At 42.9% G+C, this 26,213-nt stretch overlaps 1 protein-coding gene across 2 annotated transcripts in view; it reads left to right on the top strand.

Annotated features, from left to right (window-relative positions):
• The window catches only part of CREB3L2 (cAMP responsive element binding protein 3 like 2), a 75,223-nt gene that overhangs the window by 35,770 nt on the left and 13,240 nt on the right, over positions 1-26,213 (top strand). The window contains exons 2-8 of one of the 2 annotated variants that reach the window (XM_059845934.1): positions 2,718-2,934; positions 15,251-15,417; positions 17,007-17,094; positions 18,867-19,045; positions 19,720-19,866; positions 21,563-21,621; positions 22,749-22,817. In XM_059845934.1, coding sequence (XP_059701917.1) covers positions 2,718-2,934; positions 15,251-15,417; positions 17,007-17,094; positions 18,867-19,045; positions 19,720-19,866; positions 21,563-21,621; positions 22,749-22,817 — 926 coding nt within the window. Of the gene's footprint in view, positions 1-2,717; positions 2,935-15,250; positions 15,418-17,006; positions 17,095-18,863; positions 19,046-19,719; positions 19,867-21,562; positions 21,622-22,748; positions 22,818-26,213 lie in introns of both variants that reach the window. The other variant, XM_059845933.1, reaches the window with a different exon arrangement.

Genomic DNA, 26,213 nt, shown 5'->3' with positions numbered 1-26,213 from the left:
CTGCCCGGTCTGACCTGTGGCAGTCTCTATTGGCCAGTGTACAATGTTACATTACAGACCATTAAAAATAAACTTGATACTTACAGTGAAACTAGGAAATCATTTTAGAAACCAACCATTTATTTGCTCTCAGATAATTCTGTTATAAATGCATATTCTTTTCTTGCTCACAGCTTGCTGCTTTGCAGCTGCATGTGAAAAGGAGAAAGCACAAATATTGACAAACACGTTGAACATCCTTCCCCACCCTGAGGTCCTCTTTCTCTCTGGTTTTCTGAAGTTGAATGTTTGTTTCCTCCTTTGCTTTTCCTGAAGTGATTTCAGTAAAATTCCCCATTTAGAAAGGAAAAAAAAAAGTAAAATCTGATGGGCCTATCTTCAGTCAAATGGAAAAGTAAAATAACATTTGATAAGCTTTTATTCCATATCGAAGCAGTGATAGACAGAAGGCTAATAAAAATCTTTATTTGTGAATTTGCAAAAAATAGCTGAGTAGCCTGTGACCATGTTTCTTTAAGCTAAGTCTGTTAAGTTATAACATCTAAATAGTCAGACTAAGTCAACACATAGGTATGATATTTTCAAGGAGGACATCCTGAAATTGGATGATGCTGGTGGTAAAGCAGCTGCGTGTGGAACCATGGTACAAATACTGCAGCAGCCGTATTCCAGCATCTGCTACTCATCAGTCAGAGTGATGCATGCAAGAATTAGAAAGAAGGAAATGCTCCAGCTTTAGGAAAATATGTAAACAAATATAATTGACTCTTGCCATTGCTCCAAGTGAAATGTGTAGACTGAGGGGAAAATCATTGTCCCTAAGAAAGGCATTGCTTTTTTATAGGTTGATCCTTGACTTCTTTCCTGGATGGGAAGTATTTCTGTGCCTTGTTTGGTTGCCTACCCTGTTTTATTCAGTGTCTTTATTGATATACCAGGATGCTCAACTACTCTTGTGCATCCTTTTTTCTTTGCATAGTGGGTGGTGTAGTGGAGTGTTTATACTTTTATCCTTGTTGGGAAGCACCTGGTTGTAAAGTGCTAGTGAGTCCTTGAGTATGAAAATTAAAATAAATGAGGCCTTCTAAGGTGGTCATGACCCTCTTGCAGAGTCCTCTAAGAGCTTATTAGTGTTATGATTTACAGTAAGTAAATATAAGGCTACAAATCTGTTTTGCCATTTGTAAAGGCTTTTCTTGAGCTAGTTTGTTATTCCAGCATAGCAGCTGTGGTCCTCTGTTTATTGCCTTGTATTCAGTCAATATTTTCTTTTCCTCATTGTCGGTCGGAATTGACTCAAGACTTACTGATTTTGAAAAAAGGCTCAGTTAGCATTTGGAGGAGGTGCTTGAAAACATCCAGGAACTCTGTGAGAGCCAGTTGTGCTCAGGGTTTTCAGCATGAGGCTTCAAGGCCACAGGTGCTGCTGGAGCTGTGAAATGTGAGTGTGTGAGGGTGTGAGCACATTGCTTCCCCTGTAGGTTTGTACAATATTGACTTGTTTAATTCCTAATTTAGCCTACAGGAAGCTGAATCTTGAGTTTCAGTGTTTGTTTCTGCAGGAGAGAGCACGATGAAGAGCCAAGATCAATACTGCTTGCAAAAACTAAACAGATCAAACAAACTTAGATTTTTATAGCATCATGCCTGAGCCGACAAAGATTCCTATATAAGATGGTAGACAATGGTTCATTGTTCAGAAAATCTCATTACAATTCACTGTGCAACTATTTTTATCCAAAAATAGAATTCTTTGTGTGAATGAGATGAACAGGAATGATTTGTTGCAGTGCAGATTTTTCATCTGTCAAAGATGTAGTTTTCTGACATTGGAAAGAAGATCAAGAGACAAAGTCTTCTGCTATTGATGGGAACTGCATTGGAGTTTGGAGGAAATAGATTGCAAGGTTTGGTTTGTGCTCATTTTGAATAGTAAACAAACATGGAATTATTCTGCTACATACAGATCTAACATGGGCTGCTGGTGTAATGAATTCAGTGCAATAGACAAAGTGGTAATTAGTACTGGCTGTCAGGAGCTTTAGCTCTGGGGCCTAGAAGCTGAATATGGGCTCTAGGTGGTATGCTACTTCTAAAATAGATACATAAATCAACCAGGAAACCCATTTTATAGCAAATGTGTTAATTGCTTGGCTGTGGATGTGCATGGACCCGTTTTTCTGGAGCACACGGAATGTTCTGCACAGCTAAAACAGTCGTATGTGGTGTCAGTCTGTGCTGGAATGTGTTTCCATGAATTTTTCTCCTGTGCTTCAGTGAATATTAACCCCCTGTATTCTATTTCATACGCAGTATGTTCTGGTGATAGATCCTGCAGGATCTTTCACTCTGTCTGAGGGAGATGTGCTTTCCCATTTTTCCCACTATGGTGCCCCATAGTGAATACCTTTGGGGTGGCAGGAGGAGACTGCTTCAGGACATGAGTACCATGCTTCCATTTTCCATTTTGTTGCAGCTTAATGACAGGCTCTTCTGTTGTAATGTATGCCTCTGAGAGGACTTTCGTTCTAGCCGTAGCTCTTCAGCTGGAAGTAGTGATTGGAGGAAAAGGTTGTTAGACAGGGCTGGTAGATCCTGCTGCTGACTGGCACGGATGACCAGTGCACATCTACAATTGTTCTCATCTATTCCCTCCTGTGGCTGGCATGACAGACAGGCTAGGAGATAAACTTTCCCCTGCCTTTTTGTCTCCACAGCACTTCACAGAGTTCCTGGATGAATTTTCACCTGATGTCCTAGGCCAGCTGTTGAATGATCCCTTCTTGTCTGAGAAGAATGAAATCATGGAGGTGGAACTGTCTCCAGCATCCCCAGCACCCCTCATCCAGGCTGAGCACAGCTATTCCCTCTGTGGGGACTCCCGACCCCAGTCTCCCCTGACCCACATCTCCACTGATGACAACTTTAATGAAGGTACAACACACTGAGCCCGTGTTCACTTGTTGTGATGATGCAGTAATGAAATGCTCCAGGTGGAACTGTGGCTGTGGAAAATGGTGATGCATAGAAATTGATGAAAATCCATAGCATTTTTAGCAGCTACCTGCAGTTCAGCAGTTAGGAACATCTGGATGGGGAAAAGGGGAAAGGCAAGAATGGTGGGAGGAGGAGATCCAACCTTCTTCTTCTGGTGTGAAGTGGTTGGTGGAGGAGCAAGACCATGAATATCTGGTAACTATAAGAAATAATTGCAATGCCAGACTTTGACTCCTAAAAACTGGTTTATCTTCACCATTAGCTTTACAGTACAAAGCAGTGGAGTGTTAAGCTGCATTAGAATAAAAGGCAGAGGGATTAGTGCTTTTGGCTAAGCATTGACCAGCTAAACTGTTTGTGAAGATCCACCAGACAGGTCTTCAAAGGCTGGCACTTTTGTAGTCCAAAGTGCTCAGTTGGAACAAGATGAAATCTTTTAGAGATTTGACAAGAGGACAACAAATAAAACCTGTGAGAAGGATTTTTCAATATGAAGCAGGATTTTTGGAAATGATTGGGAAATATAATCTACAGAAGGTTTTCCATTTTTCTATTTCCTAGCTGTTTTATAGGAATATTTTTAAATTAACACATACAGCAGATATTAATTGTGGAAGGGAAAACAAGCACAAGGAACATCAGAAACCAAGCTTTTCTGGAAGTTAATAGGGGGAAGCTTCAAATTAGGCTAAAAGTGAGGGGAGTTTGCTTTGAGGAAAATTCCTGAAGAAATTCATACTGCTGAGACCACTGTAATAGAGCTGTAGTCAAATGATGTTTTAAAAAGCCAAGAAACATTAACAAGTGGGTTTAAATATAGGGAATGAATGGAAAACATTTTGTCTTATGTTCACTCTGCAGAGTGTTTCATAAGAGAGGAGGAGGAGGAGGAGGAGTTGTTCTTGGTGTTTGGGATTTTATTTAATCCTAACCCCAGAATCGTGCTCACAGCCTTTCTGCACCTATTGACTTCAAAACAGTGAAGCTCAGAGAAAGAAATTGCTTAAGGAAATTGCAATATTAGAGTGAACCTGGCTGTCTGATAGATATTCAAAGGCATCACCCTGATGATTTTCCATTCCTTAAATCTGTGAGAGCAGGAAAAGAGGATTTTGTGGATGGCAGTACTGCAGGGCTTGACACTGGGGATTGAAAGCATCTCTGTTGTTAGACAGTGAAGGTAAACAGTGCTCCTGACAACTCCAGTGGAGGCCAGTCCCCTTGGTGGGGTAAGGGCACAGATACTGGGAGCACCAGTGTCCTTTTGGGGACCAGAAAGTGCAGAGTGTGGAGGGGGAAGTCAGGGTGCTCCAGCATGATCCTCTGCTGCTAGGGAGCTGGGAGGGGTTTTGTGGAGTGGCAGGAGCTGAGACATATATGGAATGTCCCAAAAATTTGCATTTTCCAAATACCCATCCCAGTGGGCAAATTGGTGAGCTCTTGTAGTGTTTTCATGATTTTTCCCTGGTGAGGGATGTTTTTTTTTCAGCATGCAGGGAGGCTGAGAAAAAGGCCAGCCTTGTTCAGCACATATTCTTCAAGACAGGTTTAAGCCTTTTGGTGTCTGTTCCCATCTTTTGTTTTCCCTCCCTACTGCAATATGACACAAAATGAACGACACTCACACGCTGAGATGTTTAAGGCAAAAAAGGCGCGTTTATTTCCAAACTCCAATATTTATAGAATTCCAAAAGTGACCCCAGATTGGAGGATGAAATTGCCACCTCTCCAACCACACTGGTCAAACCAACAGTCCATCAATTCTTTCCTCCTCCAGAAAGGAATGCAAAACAATCCTTATTTACATGAAAAGTGCATGAGAAACTCCATTACAAATATGTAAACATCAAAAAGCTTAGAAAAACTTTAAAAGAACAAAGCAACAGCCCCCCACCCCAAGTCTTCCAGCACCTTATTGAAAATGTTATTTAATGTTTCCTCTCAGCCAATGTTATTTCACGTTTCCTCTCAGCCATTATGATGGAGTGATTGATTGCTCTGATTTTATTTTCCTGCCCACTCCTGCAGGGGAAGGAGTAATTTCTGCTGTGAGCTGTTTCTTGCTGGCCACTGCTTGGCCATTACCATAATTTCTGCAGCTGCTGAATTGACCTGTTCCTGTAATTGTAAATTTTATATAAAGTTTTTCTAAAAGGAGCTTGAACTGTAAAACTTAGGAATCTCATAAGTCTGGGTTTAACTTTTCCGAGAAGTCCTGTTAGATGAGAACACATTTAAGTGTCCATAAAGTCAAGGTCCAAACTCTGGCTTTCCCCACTTACTCTTCTGACTTCATTGTATTGAGGCCATTTCTTCAGCTTTGTACAGAATAACTTTTTTGAATACTTGCAGCCTGTTGCTAGTGTGGGCTCTCTGAAGGTGTCAGTTTTAAAGCATGTGTACAAGACATCTGGCATTTAATGCATTATTTGGTTTCTTCCCATGATGAGAATCTATTCTTAGATTCAGTTTTGCATAAACTTTAAAGATACTAGAGGGAGAGAGAGATTTCCAGGCTTGACCTGCCTGCTTGCAGGTGGTTGATCACTTTTGTTTGCCTGAAGTGGTGAATAAGGCATATGGCCTGGGGAGGGCTTCAGGCTGCAGCATGAAAAAGGAGGCTGTGTCCTGTGTACAAACTGTCCACACCAGCTGCACTGCCACCTCTCTCCCACCAGGTTTCTCCTTTCTAGTTTTGATACCTGGGGTTTCTGAAACAACTGCAGAGTGGCTGTGGAGAAGGACAGTAGGTAGCTGTGGAGTGGAAAATGCTCTTGAAAGGACATGAAGAAGCTGGGAGGGCAGACTGGGAATAGGGCTGATGGGTAAGGGAGATCTCATTGCACCCTTTTGGGGCACAGATTCATTTCTGACAGCTGTTAAGAAATAGGGAAAGAAGCCTGATTTTCTGTTGTGGTTGGTGCAGGTTTGTCTTCAGTTTTCCAGTCTCTGCAGCCTTTTAGAAAGGGAGGGCTGTGGGTTAGACAGCCAGGAGCAAGGCAAGACCCAAGTTTCAGCAGGCACTATGGTTATTCTTGTGACTAACAGGCTCAAGAGTGCAGGCTCTTCCCCTGCCCTCCCATGCTTGATCTTGTTAGCTGTGGGCACAAACTTTGGGATTGTGTCTGTCCCTTGTTTTGGCCATGTGAGAGGCGTGGGTGACAGCTGAGTACAGGGAATACTGAGGGGCTGGTGTGTAGCAGGAATGTGAAGGCAGAGCCTGCAGTCTCTGTGGGGCTCTTCATCCTCTGAGATCAGTTCAGGTGCTGGGGATATGTTGTGGTGGGTGTGTGTTTGATTTTCCTGCTGTTTTTCACTTTGTGAGCCTGGCAGGGCAGAGCCAATGGACAGCTGGGCAGTCACTTGGGTGCTGTGTCTCCTCAGGCTGTGCCCAGGTTGCTGGGTGCATTCCTTTCCCAGTCCCGGAGGGCTCTGCTTTTGAGGCTACTCTGGGTCCCCACCTGCCCCTCCTGTTGGTGCTTTCCTGCTCAGGAATGCTTTGAAGTTACTTTTGGATTTGAAGAGGCTTGTCTTGGCTGAAGGTTTGACAGACTGATTGCTGAAATGGTGTGTTTGTGTTTTACTCCTAGCTGTGCCAAAACTGGGACTGGCCCCAGACTGTAACCTGTATTGTTACTGGGTTTTTTACTGCTGAGGTTATGATTTTCTGTAATGTGCTTTTAAAACTTGAATTTCCTTTTTCAACTTTTAAACTTCAAGTCCATCTCCCTACATGGTTTGAAAAACACAAACAAATAAGAAACCCAAATGAATCAAACAAAACCCCAACACCATGGCTCCCACTTTTCTCCCTTCAGCAATAAATCCATCCCTCACCTCAGGCAGGGCTATGAAAAACCCTTGCTTAGGTATGGAGTTCACAAGCAGTAGTCAGTGTCGTGTGCTGTCTCTGCACAGAGGCACCTCTGGGCTTGAGGCTCAGGTTAGTCTTCATATGTTTTATTTGTATCCATGTGGATGCACACATTTAATATATATGTGTATATGTGAGTCATAAGAGTTTCATTATTTGTATTAGCTTATATTACATATCCTAATTTATTTTCTATGTATAGAGAGGTACAATGTCCTGCTACTGTCTGTTTTTGTCCAAATACTGAATCAATGTAATGTGAACAATGAAAATGGGAATCACAGCTGCCCTGACTTTAAAGAAAACAGAAATGAAAGAAGAAATTCACTTGTGCTTTCAAAAGTTGCTGTCAAAGCCATGCTGGTAATTTTTTAGAGCATATTCCTGCAACTTGTTTTCTGCATGATTTTTTTCTTTTGTGTGTTTATTTAGGAAATGAGGAGAAAGCCATTTAGTGGAGGTGGCCTGTGTTTGTATTGATTTTTATGTGGAAAGGTAGCAGTCAATCCTTGCCACAATCTGCAGTGTTAAATTCATAGAACACAGAATACTCTGGGTTGGAAGGGACCCATCAGGATCATCGAGTCCAGTTCCTGGCCCTGCACAGGACACCCCAAGAATCACACCATGTGCCTGAAAGCATTGCTTTGTATGAGAATAACTAAATTCATACCAGGGTATGAGAAGATTTTTGAACTTCTGTATATCCAAGGTCCACAGTCTCGATAGATCATTCTGTATCAACCCTGTAACTCCTACCTGAGCAGCAGCATGTCTGAAAAATGCTAGTTTTGATTTAGAGGTGGGTGGTTACTTATGGTTACTGTTAATTGTCAGCTTTTTTTGCAGTCTGGCCTCCTTCAGCTTCCAGTTACACATAGATGAGATCTCATTATAGTCCTTGTTTCTTTTAAAGAACCATCTGCTCTCTGAAACCTCTTTCCCTAGGTGTTGGTAGGCTGTGGTTAAGTTCCCTCTTGACTTCTGCTTGCATACAGTCTAAATGAGCTGCACTTCCTTGGTGTTTCCCCCTAGGTGGAATCTTCTGGACCTTCAGCTGTTGCTGTGCCTTTCTCAATGAAGGACCTTTGCAGTTTCTTTTTCAAACTCTTTGTCAAGTGACTACAGGAACTGATTTCCCAGGAATAGTTTCCCTGATGATGCATGTTATGGGAATACTCCTCCCACTTCCAGTCCTAATGTTTGTCAAACCAGTGATCTCATTTTTTCTATAGTGTTGCACTGAGAGCTTGTGCTCCCTTAGTTATGTACTGTGAGCATCACGTCCATTTCATGTGTGTTGAAGCCATAATACAGATCTGCCTTCACAGCATCTGTGTGGGGTGTGAGGAGAAAAACTGGGACCTGAGAGAGAGAACTGTTTTATTTGACCACAGTGCTTCTGTGGATAATTTTCTCATAACTGAAAAGAAAAAACAATCATAATCTAATATAGGACATTTAATGTTATCCAACTTTAAGGCTGTAAATCCAGCTACCACCTCAGTCTGACTCTGACTCCCATGTATATAAAGGTGATAGGTTTTTGTTTCTATCTTAGTGACTTTGATAGTGATGCAGATTATCTGTGTATTTTACATGAACTCCATGCTGGTCAAAGAGGGGATGCTGGTATGAACGATGATCATTTGTTATGACAAAAGCTATTTCTGCTATGCATTGTAATTGCTGTGTATTACTGCTGCTTATCTTTGCCCCTTTATTTAATTTTCCCTTCCTGGCACTTTAAAAAGGACCCCAATGTTTGGCAGTCAAACAGTATCTCTTTTGTCACAGCAGTTCTGAGGGCTCCGGTTTCATTATTTGCAGTGGGAGCGTGTGCGGGCCGGGAGGGGGAAATGCCATCTGGAAAATCTGTAAGAGGAGCTGTTTGTGGATGAATGTGGGCTCTCACCTCCCAAAGGAGAGAGGGAGAGGTAGAGGCGTTGGAGTTCAGCATTTCAGGCATAATAAACAGGGCTTGTGTCTGACAGGGAGTGTTATGTGAGCCCAGAGCTGGGCACTGAGAACCATCCAAACCCAGGGGAGTGAGAAGGAAGCAGTTATTTCTCCAGAAAGGTCCAATTTGCCTTTGGGAGGCTGGAAAGTCTCAGACTGCAAAGCTGGGGACACTGAACTTCCTTCCCTGCAAGTAGCATGTCCAGCAGCATTCCCAAAATGTATGCATCAGAAGCCCTTTTGGGCTCATGGTGCACAGGTACTTCTCTGACAGATCCAGCAGACATTTTCCCTAAAAACAACTTGTGAGCCTCTTCCAAGAGGTGCTTTCCCTTTGCAGTTAGCTGCCTCCCAGCTGGCAGCTGTTCTGTGGTGGTGACACCCCTAGGTGTATAGAGGCACCCCCCTCAGAGGGAGGATTCAGCTGAGGACTGGACACTTGTCCAAAGGCCAGCTTTGCACACAGGGACCCTTGGTGCAGTTTAATCACCCTCTGCATCAAGGTGTGTCATTACCATGTGGTGATACGAGCCTGAGAGTGCAGGTGGTTGTTCATGGCACACTGTGCAGAAGCCAGGTGGGCTGTGCTTGCAGCCCCGTGGTGCATGGTGACAGTGTAAGGTCTGCCAGAAGGAACTAGTTGAAACCCTGTTGTTCAAATCTGTAACACAGCTGAAGAGGGAGGTTATTTAAGTGCACTTGGCTGGAGAACACTTTGACTCATTAGGGAACTTCCTGCATTGCCCTGTTCAGAGATGGCTTTTCTGATACCTGTGCAGAGCACTTTGACTGATAGTCTGCGGTCACCTTAAATTTTCAGTTTTGTTTTTCTCTAAGTTACTTCGTCCATTGCTTGAACAGGGATCTTTAACAAGGAGCCAAAAGCTGCCTCTTCATTCTGGTGATACAGATAAGGATATGTCCCTTGATGATTCTAGAGGTCTTAGTGCACACTGGTTTGAAATGACATTGAGTGTATGCATCTGATCTCTGTGATGGAGATCTGTAGTGGTGGTATGGGCTTTTATCCCCCTCAAAGATTTGGTTCAGTGGTACACCCTTCATGTGGGTTGTTTACATAGTGGTGCTATCTTACTTTTTACTGCAGGGGGAAAAAGGGTGAAACCCATGTTGTTTTTCTGGGTACTTGCATTCTCTGTACTTGAGAGTAGCGAGGGTGAGATGCAGAGTGCATCTCATTTATTTAAAAATGCACAATAAATGCACATGCAACTTAAATATCCAGCAAAAAGTGTCTCTGTAAACTCTAATGAAGAGTGCTGAAAAGAATGTGGGGAGAAAGGGACACCATTTTACTTATTTTTGTAAGTTTTTCTGTACATCTATCAGAAAGGGTAAAATTTAGTCAGTGTTGGAGAAGATCTAGTTTTTCATAGGAAAGGAGGTGGTATGTTGGACAAGACTGAAGAATTAGTTGGATAGAAATAAAAAAGGAAAGCAGAACTTTCTGGGAACTCTGATTTTAGAAAAACTGTACAATTGAGGTAAGCATTTTTCACCTTGCTTTCCACTTTGCCTACCCTGCCTTTCCATACCATGTCTACTGATCAAGATGAGAAGCAAAATGTTGCAGTTCTTCTGAGAGATATGAATATCCTAGAAAGCTGCACATGGTCTTATGAAGAGACTATGTAGAATTTTTAAAATATGTGTATAAATACAGATATATAAAAAGTGTTTTTTATAAACACAGAAATGGTGTCTGTTAATTATGACATGTAAAAACACGGCCATTGTTGGTTGTGTGTTTTTCATCTGTACCTAAATCACACACACTGATTACAGTACAGCTGTGGTGCTTGGAGGAACACATTTCTGCTGGCAGTCATCATCACAGTGTGTGAGGTGTGCAGTGGAAGATGTGTGCTAAACAAGTCTGCAGGAGAAGAAGCACAAGCTTGATGACAGAATAAGCACACAAAAGCTTTCTGAAGAAATGTAATTTTAGTCTTGGGCACAGGAGCTCTTAGGTGCATGTGTCACAAACCCTGGGTGGCTGCGATGAATGGGTTTTTTGGATGGCTGAGTTGAAACTCTGATGTTTAACTTGCAGCAGTGGTAGGTGCTCACAGCCCAACCTGAAAGTGTGCTGGATTTTGATCAAGTGCAGTAACAGGGTTAAATCATCTGGAAAATCCAATTCCAGTTGTCTCCAGTTGGCCATTTTAAATTACTAGTTCCTTTTTGGCCTTAGTCTCCCCATGTCTCACTTGAATTTTCAGCTCCACTGTGAAAATGAATTCAAATTGTGGAATGTTTCCCTAGGAGGGAATTAAATAGCCCTGTGGGAACAAAATTTGGATTGTATTCAGTAAAGGAGAGGTGAGGCTGTGCATGAGACAGTGCAAAGTACAAAACATGGAATATCTTCTCAATTAGTGAGGCACCATGCATTCTGCTTGTTAAAAGCATGGGTTCTGTAGAGAAACTCTTTGGTCATGTTATTAAAGCATTCCTATTTCTAGGTGTATTGGATGTGCCAAAGGACACTGAGTTAAACATTCACAGGTATTTCTTAATACTTGAGTGCTTTGCAGCCTGAATGTTTGATTCATGTGTGCAGTTTACCAGCACTAGTGCATTGCAGGTAGACGTGTTAGCTGGGATTTTGCCAAGTACTGTGTGGACTCCCTAAATTACATGTTCCATGTGCCAAAATGCCTAGCATTCATGGACTTAGGAAAGTGTAGGTAAAGGGGAATGCTACTCATCTAAACAGTCATTGCAGGATAGAGTTCTGAGGTTTGTAGAAAATTTCAGCTGGGGAGGGAGCTGGCAGCCAGGATCACTTATACAACAGTGAGCTGTTTTGAAGGCTGAGAAGAGATTTTTAAGAGAGCCAAAGTGACAATACTAAGGATGTGTATTTTCTTAGCCATTTGGAGAGCCAAATCTCTGGTTTAGGCTTTCTTCTCTCTAAATCTGAATGACTTACAGCATATTTTGTTTCACCTTTGAGGATGCAGTGTTGCCCTATTCATATTTGTCTGGAATTCATGCCATCATGAAGATTATACTCTCAGCTTCTTGCTTTGGACTGTGGCTCAAGAGTTCACATACACCTCCTGGATCATGTCAAATATAAATATAAATATAAACACCTTTAACTTCTTGACACCAGTCATTTACTCTTACCACAGCACATCTTGTTTGGTTGGTTTGGAGAAGACACCTACCTCCCTTTTCCTCCAGTGGATCTCTTGAGCCAGGTCCTGTTGTCTTTTTCATTTCAGTATTTCACATGCACCTTCTTTTTTGTTCTCATTATTCTGTGAAACCTCTCTCGTGGTTCTCTGTAACCCTCTATAAGAAATGCTCTTGTCTTAGTGGGTGTGCCATACCTCTCTGTATGACCACTGATCTATTAGCCTGCTCCATTTTCCCTATGTGCCTAAGTTTTTCTCATTTTGTGTTACATTCTCAAGGGCTTTGGGAGAAGGGTTGCCACTTTGCTCTGCTAGTACAGTGCTCGGCAGAGTACACTAAGATGCTAAGGCACTATTATAAGAGTAAACTAAGAAAAATTTTCAGACAGTTTCAACCTGTTGTGCTCAGGAAGAGGAGAAAGGAGAGTGGGAAATAAATCCCTTGAAGCAGAGAAGGGTTGTTGGTGACTTCAGAAGCTAGAATGTGTTGTAGCACAACACTCCCTGATCCTGGCAAGAAATGTGTAACTGCGACTTGGAAAAAAGGTGGCAGGGGAGGGGGTAGGAGGGGAGGAGAGTATCAAGGTGAGATTTGACCAATCCTCCATCCCTTCCTTTCACAGGATTGTTCATCTGGAATGACAGCTGTCACCATGCATTGTAGGAGGCAGTGTCAGAGAAGTGCCAGATGCAGTTGTTCACAATGACCTCAGTGCTAAGCACAGCGTGTTGCTGTTGCTGGAAACCCTCTGTAACCCTGCAGACTGGTTAGACTGGCTTAGAGCCTGGAATAACTCTGAGCAGTTTATGCAGATCTAAGTGGTGATGGCAGGGATGTCAGGTTAATCAGCAAAGTTGGCTTCCAGAGGAGTAAAATGACGGATTCCAGAGGAGTGAAGTGACCAGCCAAAGGCCAGCATATCTTGCTGTCTTAGAGCAGCTGAATATTCGTGATGAGTCTGGGGATTAGAGGTGATAAACATCATAAAGGGCAGCCTTAGAGAACATACCCTATTATGCTGGTCACCCATGGCTGGATTTCCCTTCTACTATCATGATGATACAAATTTAAGAAAATTACTGGCCTCACTAATAGCTCTAATTTATCCATAGCCTTCACAATGGTGCTGCCCCAGGGGTAGCTCAACCCAGAGGTGCAACAGGCAGCAAAGGGAGACTCTGCACAAGGTGATGTGGGGCCAGTTTTGACTCAAGTTATCCAAACAGGCATTTGAAAGTTGCATTTGTCAAGGGATTCTGAATTTCCAGGCAGGTACCACTTTAAAGGTTTTACCTGAACAATGCATACACAGCAAGCTGGGAGAGAGCTGCTGCTTTTGTGATGTGACTAGAGAGGCTCTTGGAGGGTTGAAAAAGAGCAATGTCCTCTCTCCTGAGTTAATATTTAGGCAAGCCTACCTATTTTTTTCCCCAGAAATACTTCTATTTTTTGCATTTTTGCATTTCCCAGGAAGGTTTGGGAGTAAGCTCTCCAGAAGTTTAAATATGGTGTTTAGCTCTTGCTCTGCAGTTAACCTGGCAGAGTGCTGGCCTTGCTGTTCTTGAGCTTATGATTACAGGATATGTATTTTTCATTTTTTATTCCTTGGCGTGTCTTTACTCAAATTCCCTCCTTCCTTGCCAGTGGTGGAGGTTAGGTCCCACCACAGAGTAATTACTAGCACTGGAGATGCACATTCTTCTCTCTTCCTCCAGGCATCCAGCTTCTGCCCAGTGCCTGTGTGCTCTCTCTGTGTGTGTGGTCTTAATAGCAAGGACACACAGCAGCACAGGCTGTAAGCCCACTCTTACTTTTGTTACCTGTTTGCAGCTGAGCTCTGTTGACATCTCACCAGCTTGATACACTCAGCTGTGAATGAAGGGTCTTGTGCAGCCTTGCAGAATGCTGGTGGCACAGCCCCAGCCCCCTGTCTGCCTCCCAGGATGTTGGTGCAGCACAGTTCATTCAGAGCTGCGTTGCTTTTACCAGCCCTACAGTGTATGTTTTTGTTCTCTCTCTTTTAATTTCCTATATGCAGTAAAGAATCTGAAGGCAGTAGAAGGCTTTGAAAGAAAGATCAGCACTCTTCTTCCTTTTATGTATATTTGCTTTCAGATTTCAGCTGCTCTGTTTAAGGGATATGCCTCTCACAACCACTGCTCAGTCGTGACAGAGGACTGTGCCACATGCAGCTGGGATGCAGTGCCCCTGGTATAGGATATTCTCCTGCAAGAGGGAAGACTAAAGTCTATGAGTTGGAATGGGAAGTTTTCTAAGGCAGAATTACAACTGACAAAATTGCATTTGATTATTTTGTATTTTTAAAGGGGGGTGTTAATAGCCTTGTGGAATTGTTTCAAAGGTTGAGTCTTTCTAAGTTCTTAGTACTGTATTATACTTCAGATCTGGGAAAATAAGTCCTTTTTCAGCAAGTAAAACAGTGACTGGAAATGGGGAGCTAAACTTACTATGCCATCCTTCTTCCAGTTCTTGACAATGCTGGGCAAACCCTTCAGCTTTGTCTAGAAAAAGGTTGCATGGCTTTCTCTTGACTAGGGAGCTTTCAATTAGTGGAGTTCGGGGATAATTCTGCTGACACGTGATGCATGTTTCATTGCTGCCAGATAAAATATGCATCCTGTGCTCTGACTTCCCAGAGGCTCTGTGGAGGGAATCAGCATGATCACCATGGCACTGGTGCTCCTGTGAAATCATCAAAGCCTATATCCTCTTTTGCACATACTAAATGAATCCTTGGGAGAAAAAATAAAGTTAAGGATGTGACAAATACTTTGTTTTAAAGAGTATAATCCCACCATTGGAGCTATTTGCTGCCTGCTAGCAGTAGAAGAAGCAGAAGTCTGGCTAAAGGCTATCACTAGAAGGAGGAATAAAACTGAGTCAGCAGGCATTAGGCTGTTTAGGACAGGGCTCTCTGGCTGCTTTACCCAGAGCTTGTTTAGTCTTGTTCTGCTACGCATTAGCAGCTTTCAGCAATGCACAGTGATTAGTGTCTGTGTCTTTCCTTGCTGCTCCTCTGTGTATCCTGGGGCTAGGATTAGGTTACATCCCTGAAATGGCATGGTTGTCTGCATTGACTGAAAGCTGAATAGTAAGGGCAGAGTTTTGTTGATAGACTGAAATGTCTTCTGTGTTTGTTTCCCTTCTCTGGAAGGGGAATGACATTATTTTCATTCCTAGTCGTTCTGTTTCTGATCTAAACATGTGGTGTCCAATTTCCTTCCCTGGCAGGTGACCTGGAAAATGAGGAATGGTGTCTGGCTACAGAGTTTACTCCAGCTGCAATAAAGACTGAACCAGGGCTTTGTGAGACATCAGGCCTTGCTCCCTCAGTCAGTCTCACCGTCACGGCCACGTCGCTGGAGGGGGAACAGCCTGAGCTCCAGACAGATGCCCTGGTACTGCAGACTCTGTTCTCTCTGCACACTTAGCTGCAGCTTCTCCTAAGGCTGCTTACCAGTGGAGCCTCCTTGGTGCCAGAGCTTGGCAGTTCAGGGTGCACACTGCAGTCTGTTCTAATGGTTTTTAATGTTTGCTGGTGTCCCACTATTGCTGGAAGAGCTTGTTGTCTGCATCTTTAGCTCTTAATGGTTGGATATCAACTTTGTCTTCTATGCTAGCCCCAAAGCCTGGGGCTTTTGGGTTTCTAGAAATATTTGAATAGTTTCTAAAGAACCGGTTGTGCCTGAACTGCCTAATCCACTTGCTCTATGAAGCCTTTAATAAGACCTTGCTTTAATGCTGCTGTGCCTTCCCCTAAGCAGAACAAGACTCCTTGTTGGGATTGATTGGAGAGTTTCCCTGTTTGCCTGCAAAGTTACTTTTGTCAGATATGTGAAGCTTTGACATTTCAAGCTGCTGCTGCTTCCGGACCAGCCAGCCTCACAAGGAGCTTTGTGATGCTTTTCTGACCACAGCTGGAGCAGCCAGTGGGCATTCTAAAGAGCTTAGTTTGGCTGTGGTTGGGTTAAGGAGAATGAACTGCAGCAGCTGGTGGCTCACCAGGGTCCCCAGCCAGTAGAGGAAGAAGCATGGCTGTTTGTCAGCCCCCAGGATGCACTGTCAGTCCAGGCTGGAGGGATATGATATATGATATATATGATATATGCTGAAAATAAATGTTTCCACTGGGATGTGGATCAGAAATAGGTGCAACAGAAATTATTTTATGAGAAACTGAAAAAAGCTAAGCACAACTTTCCCATCATTTTCTCCTGGCTTGAATGTGCTGTTTCCAAGACACAGTCCTGCTGTAGCTTGGGGTGCTGTGATTTGCAGAGTATTGGGACCTGCTGGTGGCTCATTGCAGTTGCATGGATTAGTTACACAGGTTACTGAGAGAGTTTGGCTGCACTTAGCCTGCTGGTGTGCCAGTCTGGCTTCCTCAGGCCTGGCACTGCAGCACACAGACAGGCTCTGGGCAAAGCTTGGCAGCCTGGTGCCCCAGCCTGGTCAGTGGGGCAGGCCAGGTGTCTTCCCAACTTCAGTCAGCAGTGACTGTCTCTTTTCCTGCTCCTCAGCACTGTGAAAGGAGCTTGGGTCCCAAAACCTGGTGCTCAGTGACTTGCACCTTGCTCTTGCTCCCAGATGACAATGGCCTTTAAGAGGCTGTCCCTGACTCCCAGGGGTGTTCCTGTCCTTGCTCAAACAGACCGTGCAGTCCAGCAAATCCTAGCAGCAGCTCTGTTGCTAAGAGAAGTAATTTGAGTGGGTTACATGTTAGCTTTCAGTCTGAAATGTCATCTCTGAGGCGTAATCTTTTATTTTAGCTAAATATAGTAGTAAGAAAAGCCATAGTGGGAGTAGTCAGGGCAATATTCTCTGTAGCCTGGTTTAGCAAACTGTGTGAAGCACTTAAAGTTTTGCCTGTGGCAGAGCAGGAGGAGAGGAAACCTCTCCATTTATGGAGAAGTAATCCTTGTGCACTTCTATTATGACTTTAAGATGTGTACTCCAGGTTTTCATGCTGTTAATTTCTCTTTTCTAGATGAAACCACTGACCCAGAAAGTTCTTCCAGAGATTAAATTGGAGCCCCATGAAGTGGATCAGTTCCTGAACCTCTCTTCTAAGGAAGGTCTGTTAAATATGAAAATATGAAATGAAAATGTTGGGGTAGATGTCCAGCAAGAACAATAAATGTACTTTTCCCTGATTAAATATTTGGATTTCTTGTTCACCGTGTAAGATCTTAGGCTGAAGCTGTCGTTTTATAGGGATTCAGCTCAGGCTATTGAAGAGCCAGAGTCTCTCTGAACCTTTATATGAAGTTTTTTTTCTTTCTTCCCTCCGCCCCCCCCCCCCCCCCCTTTTTTTCATCACAAAGAAAATTATCCTTTTTTCTCTGTAGGATATTAATAATTGTACTGAAGGGAGCTTGAATTATTCAAGTACAAGATTATTTAGGATAGAAAAGAAATCAATTTGAGGAGACTTAGTTAAGAGGTAAGAAACTTTACTGTTAACCTCTGATGCAAAAGCAGGATGTGAGTTCATATGAAAATAAAAGCGAGATGAATCTGTTTGTAGCACATGAGTTTTAAGAGCAATCATTATCTCTTTGTACTTGCACTGTAATGTGAAAGGAGGAGCAAAGATCCCTACCCTGAAAGCTAAACACAATTAAAGCCAAGAAGACTTTGGAAGAGCCAAATATTTTGTGTGAGATCTGAGCAGATACCTGCACTTCAGTTAGAAACACTTGGTATTCTGTTAGTGAATTAATTTCTGTGGGTAAGTAGTGCTGCTCCAGGGAGAGAAGCAAATAATGTAGCAGGTGGATAAAGGGAGGCTGTATCTCAGCCCAGGTGTAGATTTGTTTGCTCACTTTGTGGGATTAAGGGCCTTTCTGTTTTTCAAATACGTTTCTTTTTCTGTCAACTGCAAGAGCTAACATGTGAGATAAAAAGAGTATTATAGATTTTTTTATTACTATTTTTCTTCCATCCTCCCTCACCACCCATTAGATCTTTTCAAATTAAATTTGCAAAGCATAACAGAAGTGGAAGGTGGCAAATCAGCCCTGTATCTTCCTACTTCAAAATTCAGTTGCTATAAATTTAGCTCAGAGAAAGAGTGACTTAGTTATGGCTGTTTTGAGCATCTGCTAAATTGTCCATTTAGTAAGAGTGGGTGAGACATGCCCTGTTTCTCTTGGTCCAGACCCTTTTGATCATAAGCCCCACTTTGGCTGACAATTGTAGAGCAGGTTCTAGGCTGCAGCTGAGGTTATCTTATGGCCCTGGATAGACAGTGTGAGAGGGGTTCCTGTAGTGGCTGCCTGTGCTGCTCCTGCTCCATCAGTGCATTGAAGCCTTTGCTGTCACTAGGTTGTCAGTCACTTCCCAGCTGTGCCAAATCATGTCCTTAGGAGGCCTTTCTCTCCTTCCTGATCATGTAACTCCTTGGATGTGATCCCTTCCCTTGCAAATACTGGCAGATTGTTTAATCCATGGCAAAGTTAGAAAATACTATTGTTTTTGGAGACAAAGTATGCTGGCTCAGAGCCCCTCTGTTAGTGTGGTTTCCCAGGAACAGGGAGCTTGTACTTTACATTATACATGAACCTGAAGGCATTTGAAGAAGAAGCTGAAGTGTAGGTAGAAGTGACTGGAGCATATGCACAGAGCCCTGTTTTGCCTGTCAAACCTAAAGATAGCTGCTGCATTTCATTCCTTCTTTGGAGACCTGCATGCTCCAAACCTCTTCCAAGCTGCAGCTTCTGCTTGATCCATTTTTCAGCAGACACTCCTAGTCCTGGGAACTGTGTGGTGGTGGTGGCTGTAGTAACAGTTTGAATGGACACCTTAAACCCTTGTGTTACTTTCTGTCTCTGTTGCCATTTAGCAGTGGATCCCCTGCATTTGCCTCCCACCCCTCCGAGCAGCCATGGCAGTGACTCTGAGGGAGGGCAGAGCCCAGCTCGGTCGCTGCCTCCTTCCAGCCCAGTCCAGCTCCAGGCCACGGCCAAGGTCGCGTCGCGCGCGGCTTCGATGCTCTCCAATTCCCCTCTCCTGACTGCACCACATGTGAGTTGAGCTGGCTCTCTCCTCCACCATTTATCTGTGTGTCTTTTTTTTTTTTTTTTTTTAATTTTTAAATTACTGGTTTTGACAGAGATTTGCTAACTTTCTGTTGTTGTTTCGATGAATTCATCTCTGGTCAAAACTGCAGATCCGGTAATTCTTGCTCACTGGTCTGTTCTGTTCCCACAGGGAACAGCATGTGCCTCTCCTCCAAGTTGAGACAGGGTTCCCCAGTGTTACTAGGTTTATCTCATCATGGACTGTGTTTTGCCTTAGGGCCCAGCCCTGCTGGGCTGACCTGTCTCTGGTAGATCTGCATCTGTCCTCTCGCTGTGTCATTAGCAGGTGGTGATCTTTAGGGAGGGATTTTCAGTAGTGTTTCTCATGTGTCTCTATCCCTCTTTGAGCCAAAGGCAGTTATACTGTTGGCCTCAGTGTGACAGAGCTGGGCCAAGAACAACTGTTTTGAGGGAATCCTGTCCCAAAGGTTTGAATTCAGAATGGAAGTTACCTGAAAGTTCTTCCACACATTCATAGTTGCAGGGGGCTGTTCTAGTAGGCCTAGTCCTGTCTGAAGTGGGAGACCTGCTGCCTCTCCTCCCTAACAACCTTTTCTTCTAGGACTGTGTACACTTACTGTTTTATTTTATTTTATTTCATATCTATAACCCTTGAAGAAATTACAGGGGACTGGCCCCCTCATCCTTACAGAGGAAGAGAAGAGGACACTGATAGCAGAGGGCTACCCAATCCCTACCAAGCTGCCCCTGACAAAAGCAGAGGAGAAGGTCCTAAAGAAAATCCGCAGGAAAATCAAAAACAAGGTAAATGTTAGTTAGCTTTGCTGGGTGGTTCCTACTTGTCCTTCGTTTTAAAAAATGCTGCAGAATTCTGCAGTAATGGTCCGTGGTACTGTTGAATGCTGTAAGTTGTCTTTTAACAAAGTGCTTTTCTTTGTTCCTGAACACATCCATCAAATTGTCTGTCAGTGTGAGTGTGCCTCAGTGTAGGTATTTACCTGACCCCATTAACAATAGAGTATTTAGCAGGCAAGGTATCAAGTTGCTGTGGCTTGGCTCCATTTAAAAATCAGAACAATCCTACCCTTATGGTGGGCAAAGAGCTCTGTATTCTTTGCATGGTGAGGAAGGTGTTCTTTTCTGTTTCCTGATTTAAAATATGACTGTGTATTTCAGTGCACTAGTCTTTTGATCACTGAATTCAGTGACTTCTAAAGTTGATACCAAGGATGCCAAATGCCCTGCAAGTTTGGTTTTTTTTTCCTTCTGATGTGGGGAAGATTGTAGTGATAGGGAAGAATGCTGTTTTTTTCAGACCTGGCCAGCTCACTTGTTCTAGAGGATTTTAGCACATATTTCATGCTTACTATATTCTGCTGCAGGTTTTGCAGATAGAGGTATAAATTTGGGCGCACTAAATTGGAATTTGGTCTTGTACTGTGTTTTTTCAAAATTTTCTGAAGTGATCTTGTGCATTTCATGTACCACTTAAATAGAATCGGTCTCATTTCTATTGAGGAGAAATCTAGAGGTCCTTTGGTCATAGCCCTGGCTTGGAAAGCAGGGTCAGCTTAGAGTAGGTTGCTCTGGGTCTTGTCCAGTCACATTTTACTGCTGCAAAGGATGATGAGTCCCCTGTGTCTGGGCACTGTGCTCCCTTAATAGGGCACTCTTATGGTAAAAACAAATAAATAGAAACCCTAATGTGTGACTGGAATGTCCTTTGCTGCAACTTGTATTTGATGCCTCTTGCCATTTGCTGTGTGCCTCTGAGAGCTCTGACATCATCTTTGCTGCACGAGATAGTTGAAGACAGCAATAAATCAGATTCCCTCCTTGGCCTTCTCTTCTTCAATCTGAACAAGCCCATCTTTTTCTTTCTTTCCTGAAATGTCATGTGCTCTGGCATGCTTATTATAGCAGAGCCCTGCCTCTGAGCCTGCTTCTGTACATCCAGAAGATTTCTGAGCCATAGACAGCACTGCTGTACTCAGCTGTGGTTCTGCAGCCACTGAGCAGAGGGGGAAGAGCCACTCCTCTGGACCTGCTAACTACAATCTCCTTGATGCAGACCCACGTTTGGCTGGCTGCTTTTTCAACAGGGGCACACTGCTGACAGTTGTTTGACTTGTTCATCAGGACCCCATGTCTTTGTCTGCAAAGCTGCTTTCTAATGCATCCATGGGCTTTTTCTGTCCTGGATGCAGGACATCATCCTGGGATCATCTTTTGGTATTTGTCCTGGGAAATTCTCTCCAGATGAATCTGATTTATTCTTTAAGGTTAGCAGATGATCTTTTTTTGTGTGATTGAAAGGAGGAGCCTTGCTTCAGAATGTGGAAATAGATCCAGTCAGTGCTTTGCTTGCCAGGAATAGAAATGAGAACAAGACAGATGCTTGAATCCAATAACACTGGGTCTTTTTAGCAGTTTATTAATTAATCTCTAATGCTTTTGTTTTCTATGCAAATATTTGGTGTTTTTCATCCTTTTTCCTTAGATCTCTGCCCAGGAAAGTAGAAGAAAAAAGAAAGAATACATGGACAGTCTGGAAAAAAAGTAAGCCAGCCTCCTTCCTGTTTCAAGCAGGCCAATAGCACTAGTTGTGGGACTGGGAAGGGCTCCAGCTGTGGCTGCTGGGACAGTTCCATGCACAGAGTGCCAGCTGCCATCTCGTGGCAGTGACTGAGAAAAGGCCCTGCTCCTGGCAGCTGCTTGCCGGGCTCAGGACTGTGCCTGCCTGCAGCGGGTAGTTAATGTGCCAGCCAACACTTCACACCTTAAATTAGGCAAGACCCAGCTGCATTGGCCTTCACCTCAGGTGACTGTGTTGGCCTAGTGGACAGGCAGTGTTCAGGGAAAGATGGATCCAGAGTGAGTAAACTCTGTCTTCTAGTGCAGATGAAAACAGAAATAGGAAGCGGGTGAGTCAGGACTGCCTGGGAAAATAAGCAGGACTCGGGAAAATAGCATGTGACCCATGGACTTCCCTTAGCAAGCAGGAGCCAAACCCCCACTTAGTGATTTATATCCCAAATTAATCTTTCTTCCAGGAGATGAATATTCTAGTATTACTCTTATGCAATTCACCAGATGGTTCTGTTAAAACCCTTGTACCATCTTTGGTGATATCCTTGATGTAATTTCCATTTTTTTCTTGTCTCTTTATAGCTCTGTCTCGCTTCCTCAGAGTTACTCTTCTGAAATTCCACCTCACGCATACCAGATATCAAGGATATTTTCTTTCCCTTTTTTCTTCTTGAAGCTATTCAGGATGGTTCTCTTTGTTGTCTTAGGAGTCACATATTTTACTTGGACCTCATACATGTTGTATGACAATGTCCTTTAGTTTGGGGATTTCAGGGGTGGTTTGGAAAGGGGTAGTGTCTTGGGACAGTCTTGAGCACTGTCCTTAATCTCGTGGCTTATTAGCCCTCATGAAATTGAATTTTTAGGCTCTGATTTCAGAAGCATGGCTTTTCCCAGACTGCTAATGCAACTTTTGCTTTGTGTTTCATGCTATGAAGTGCGATTAAATATTACAACTGAGGTTCATTGGTGTAATTGTTTCTTTAAATGCAGGCAAGATCATAGAGCTCTCAGTGGAAGCCAGTTTGGCTTGTTTTACAATCACTTGAATAAATAACTGATGTTTTTATATTTCTCTTCCATTGTGCTGTCTCCAGAGTTGAGACCTGCTCAAATGAAAACAGTGAGCTGCGTAAGAAGGTTGAAGTCCTAGAGAACACTAACAGGTAAGGTATGGATATCATCAAACAGAACTTGGTAGTGGCATATCACCATGAAAAGTGAAAATCTGGTGGTTAAGAGATCAACTGAGGTGTGAACAATAGCTGTGTCTGATGGGGCTCATGTCAGAGAAGGATGTGGAAGGCCAGTTATTGTGACTGCAGTGGGATGTAAAGCATGGAAGTTTTGATGGCAGTCTTAAACTGCCTCCCCAGCCTGTGGTGTGCTTGAGAAACCTTTTAGCACTCTTCTCTGAGTTCCTCCACTGCCTAAGGGAGTGTAATTAGCAATACAAAACAAACAAACAAAAAAAACAACCTGCAGTCCAGCTCTTCCAATTGTCTTTATTTAGTGAAATTTTACCAGGAAGCCTTAAGCTGAGACATTACACTTCCTTACTTCCTTATACACTACTAGATGTCATTGCAATTATTGTGCACCCTTCTAACCATCTCACACCCCAGAATTTCTTTCATTTGGAGGTGAAAATCATCCTCTTGCTTCTTCATTTCTGAAAAAATGGGTGACTCAGTGGTGGCTTTTTCAAAGGACACATGGCAGAAGATGTTGAATAGCTAAGCTTTTAATTTGATGCTAGCTGAGAGAGTGCAGTGTCAATCCTGGCTTATGCTCAATGTGGCAAATTCCAGTGAGTAGGTACCAGATGATCCCACCCTTAACACTTCCCAGTTAGAGGCATTTGCAGTGGTGGTTGAATATTACCAAGGAACATGATGGTGACACTGAAGTGTGGGGGGAGGCTGGGTTTTGGAGATGAGCCCCACAATCATGGAAAATGGCCCTAGAGCTGATCTGGCAGCCAGTGCATTGCTAATTGAGTGGCATGTGTTGTTTCTAATCTTTGCATCCAATCTCTAATTTCATGAAACTAGACCCTGTAGCACTGTGACTTGCTGCAGAGTGTCTCCCACACACTGCTCATGCATAAAGACATCTGCTGCTTGCTTGAAGAGAGCCAAGCCATTGCTGTGCCTCTTATATAGTCCTCCAGGGTTTGACATAAAAGAACCAGGAACTATTCTGTAGGTGTGGAGTAGAGATGTCTCACTCAGAATCTGTCCCAGAAGGTACTGAAGCCAACTTCTCTTAAGAGAAGGTGCAGCTGTAGATTATCCTCTTGGGGACAACATGTTATCAACCCTGGTGTTGTTCTCCCCTGTTAAAATAAATTTGGCCAGCTGTTTTCATCTCTGAGCTGTTGAGGATGCACTCAAGCTTTGTTGGTGTTGTTCATCCTTTCAGAAAGGACCTTTGGCACCTTACCTGTTATTTGATTATCTTAATTCCTTCATGCTAAATGCACTAAAAAGTTTTAGGTAAGTGATATGATCTCCAAATCCTTCATGCTTTGGCCATGTGGGATGAGTTGCATTGTTTCCTTCCCTCTGCAATAGCATTGATATTGATCTGTAATCTCATGCAGAGAAGCAGATGTTCATCCTTCTGCACAGAAATTCTTATAACTCATGGCAGTGCTGTTTTGGCTATTTAGATATCAACTGTGTCTAAAATCTGCTAAGGCTTATGTGTGAAGTACTGAGAAATTTGTTAAAGTGCCTGCTTTCATCAAACCTCAGTTTTGTATCATATCATATTATAGAGTTTTTCACCTTAACTCCAAAAAGCCACTTTTCCTCTTTACTGTATAATTGTGCAACTGTCTCATTCAGAGGATGTTTCCAGGCCCTGGTTTAATGTACATTATCCACATCCTACAGTGAATTCAAAATGTCTCATTTCCTCATTGGTATTTGCACAGAGCCTTGGCATGGCATCCAGAAACTGTTCACGTGTTTCAGGACTTGTCTTCACAGCATCCTGTAGCTGAAACTTTCATCTCCTACATACAGTCAGGAATCTAAGTTTTGGAGCAGTGATGGTCAAAATTATTTCGTGTCAGTTTGGTGTGTCAGATGCCCAATTTTATATGTTTAGGACTTTATCTCTCAAAGTACCTAGCACAGTTAGCACAGATGTATCTTATTTAATATGTCCAAAGCAGAGCCCTAGTTGACTTTAGCTGTAACTTTGATATTCATTTCAGTAAAAAATGAAGACATTATTGAACATATTATCTAAAATTAGATCTACAAACATCAAAGCTGTTCTCCCATTGTGAAAGACTGTAAGAGTGGAAGAAAGATAACAGGAAAATAAGATTACATGTTTAAGTGATGCTTTCAACTGTAGATGTAGGCGAAGTTGGATTTTTACCTTGTTGAAAAGGTGGGCTATAGTTGATTATCTAAAAGTTAATGAACATGTATTACTGTCAGTCACTATCATGTTTGTGTAGTCTAGCTGGATTGAGAGGAACTGAAGAGCAATTTCCAAAACATACAACTATTGAACAGCAGTTTCCTTTCAGTATGTGCAATCAGATTTTAAGAGTGTGTTAATCTATATATAGAAAACATTTGCATAGATACATACCTAAGACTTCAGGGAAACCCTGCTTGCATTTCAAAATCTGGCTCCAAACCATGGAAACACAAGAATTTTTTTCTGATAAAAATGTTCCTTCCTTACTCTCAGTAACATGAAAAAATTTAGAAGATTCTTCCTTGAAAGCCAGCCTTAGCCTGAAAATCAGGGTTTGAAGAGATGTAATGTCAAAGGTGTGGGTGTGGTCAAAAAAATTGCATCCTGGAGCATTTCCCTTGGCATTCACACATCTTGAAAGACAAGGCAGGAGGCTGGGGATCAAGATGCCAGAGTTTTTAATTCTCATTACTCTGAGTGGGTGAGTGCAGCATTTTTGTCAGCTTTAGTACTAGAACACTAGCATATGTTATCTCTCCTAATTTGTGTGACTCAATCCCTTAAAAGAAACCCATCCAAGTTCCTTCCTAGGCAGTTTTCTCAAAACTAAGGAAGCACATTACATTATTGCATGTTTACCTGTTTTGTCTTACAGCCACAAGTGAGCCATTGGTTTGAGTAGAATCTAAGCATGTGGGACACTTCTCTCTCAGAAAGCAAAGGGTGTGAGAAGAAGCTCTTGCTGGGTATTGAACTATGTTGTCCAACCCACCAAGAAGGCTTGACCACTCACATTTGAGACCAAAGGCAGAAACTGCCAGTGATCCAGAGGGTTGCAAACATTCTCTGACACCAGTGTTGTCCACAGGAGAGCCCTGTTTGGGCTTAAAGACAATTTTGAAACCTCTGGTTCTGGGTATCATGTGTTGAGAAGTGCTTTTGCTTCTCACTTTTGTTGAGTCTGTGTTTGTAAGTATCTTGATCTCTTTTCCTGGAGAAATGATAGACATAGGATCCAGTGCATGTGTGGTTGAGAGTGTCACACATGGACAATGAATGCAAGTGGCTGCCAGAGTTATTCCCGTGGAGTAACAGCAGCCAGCTGTGTAGATCTGCAC

This window comes from Haemorhous mexicanus, chromosome 5, assembly GCF_027477595.1.
Source record: "Haemorhous mexicanus isolate bHaeMex1 chromosome 5, bHaeMex1.pri, whole genome shotgun sequence".
Classification (NCBI taxonomy): Eukaryota; Metazoa; Chordata; class Aves; order Passeriformes; family Fringillidae; genus Haemorhous; species Haemorhous mexicanus.
Note: the sequence above shows the minus strand (reverse complement) of the source record. Positions and strands in the feature narration are given on the sequence as shown.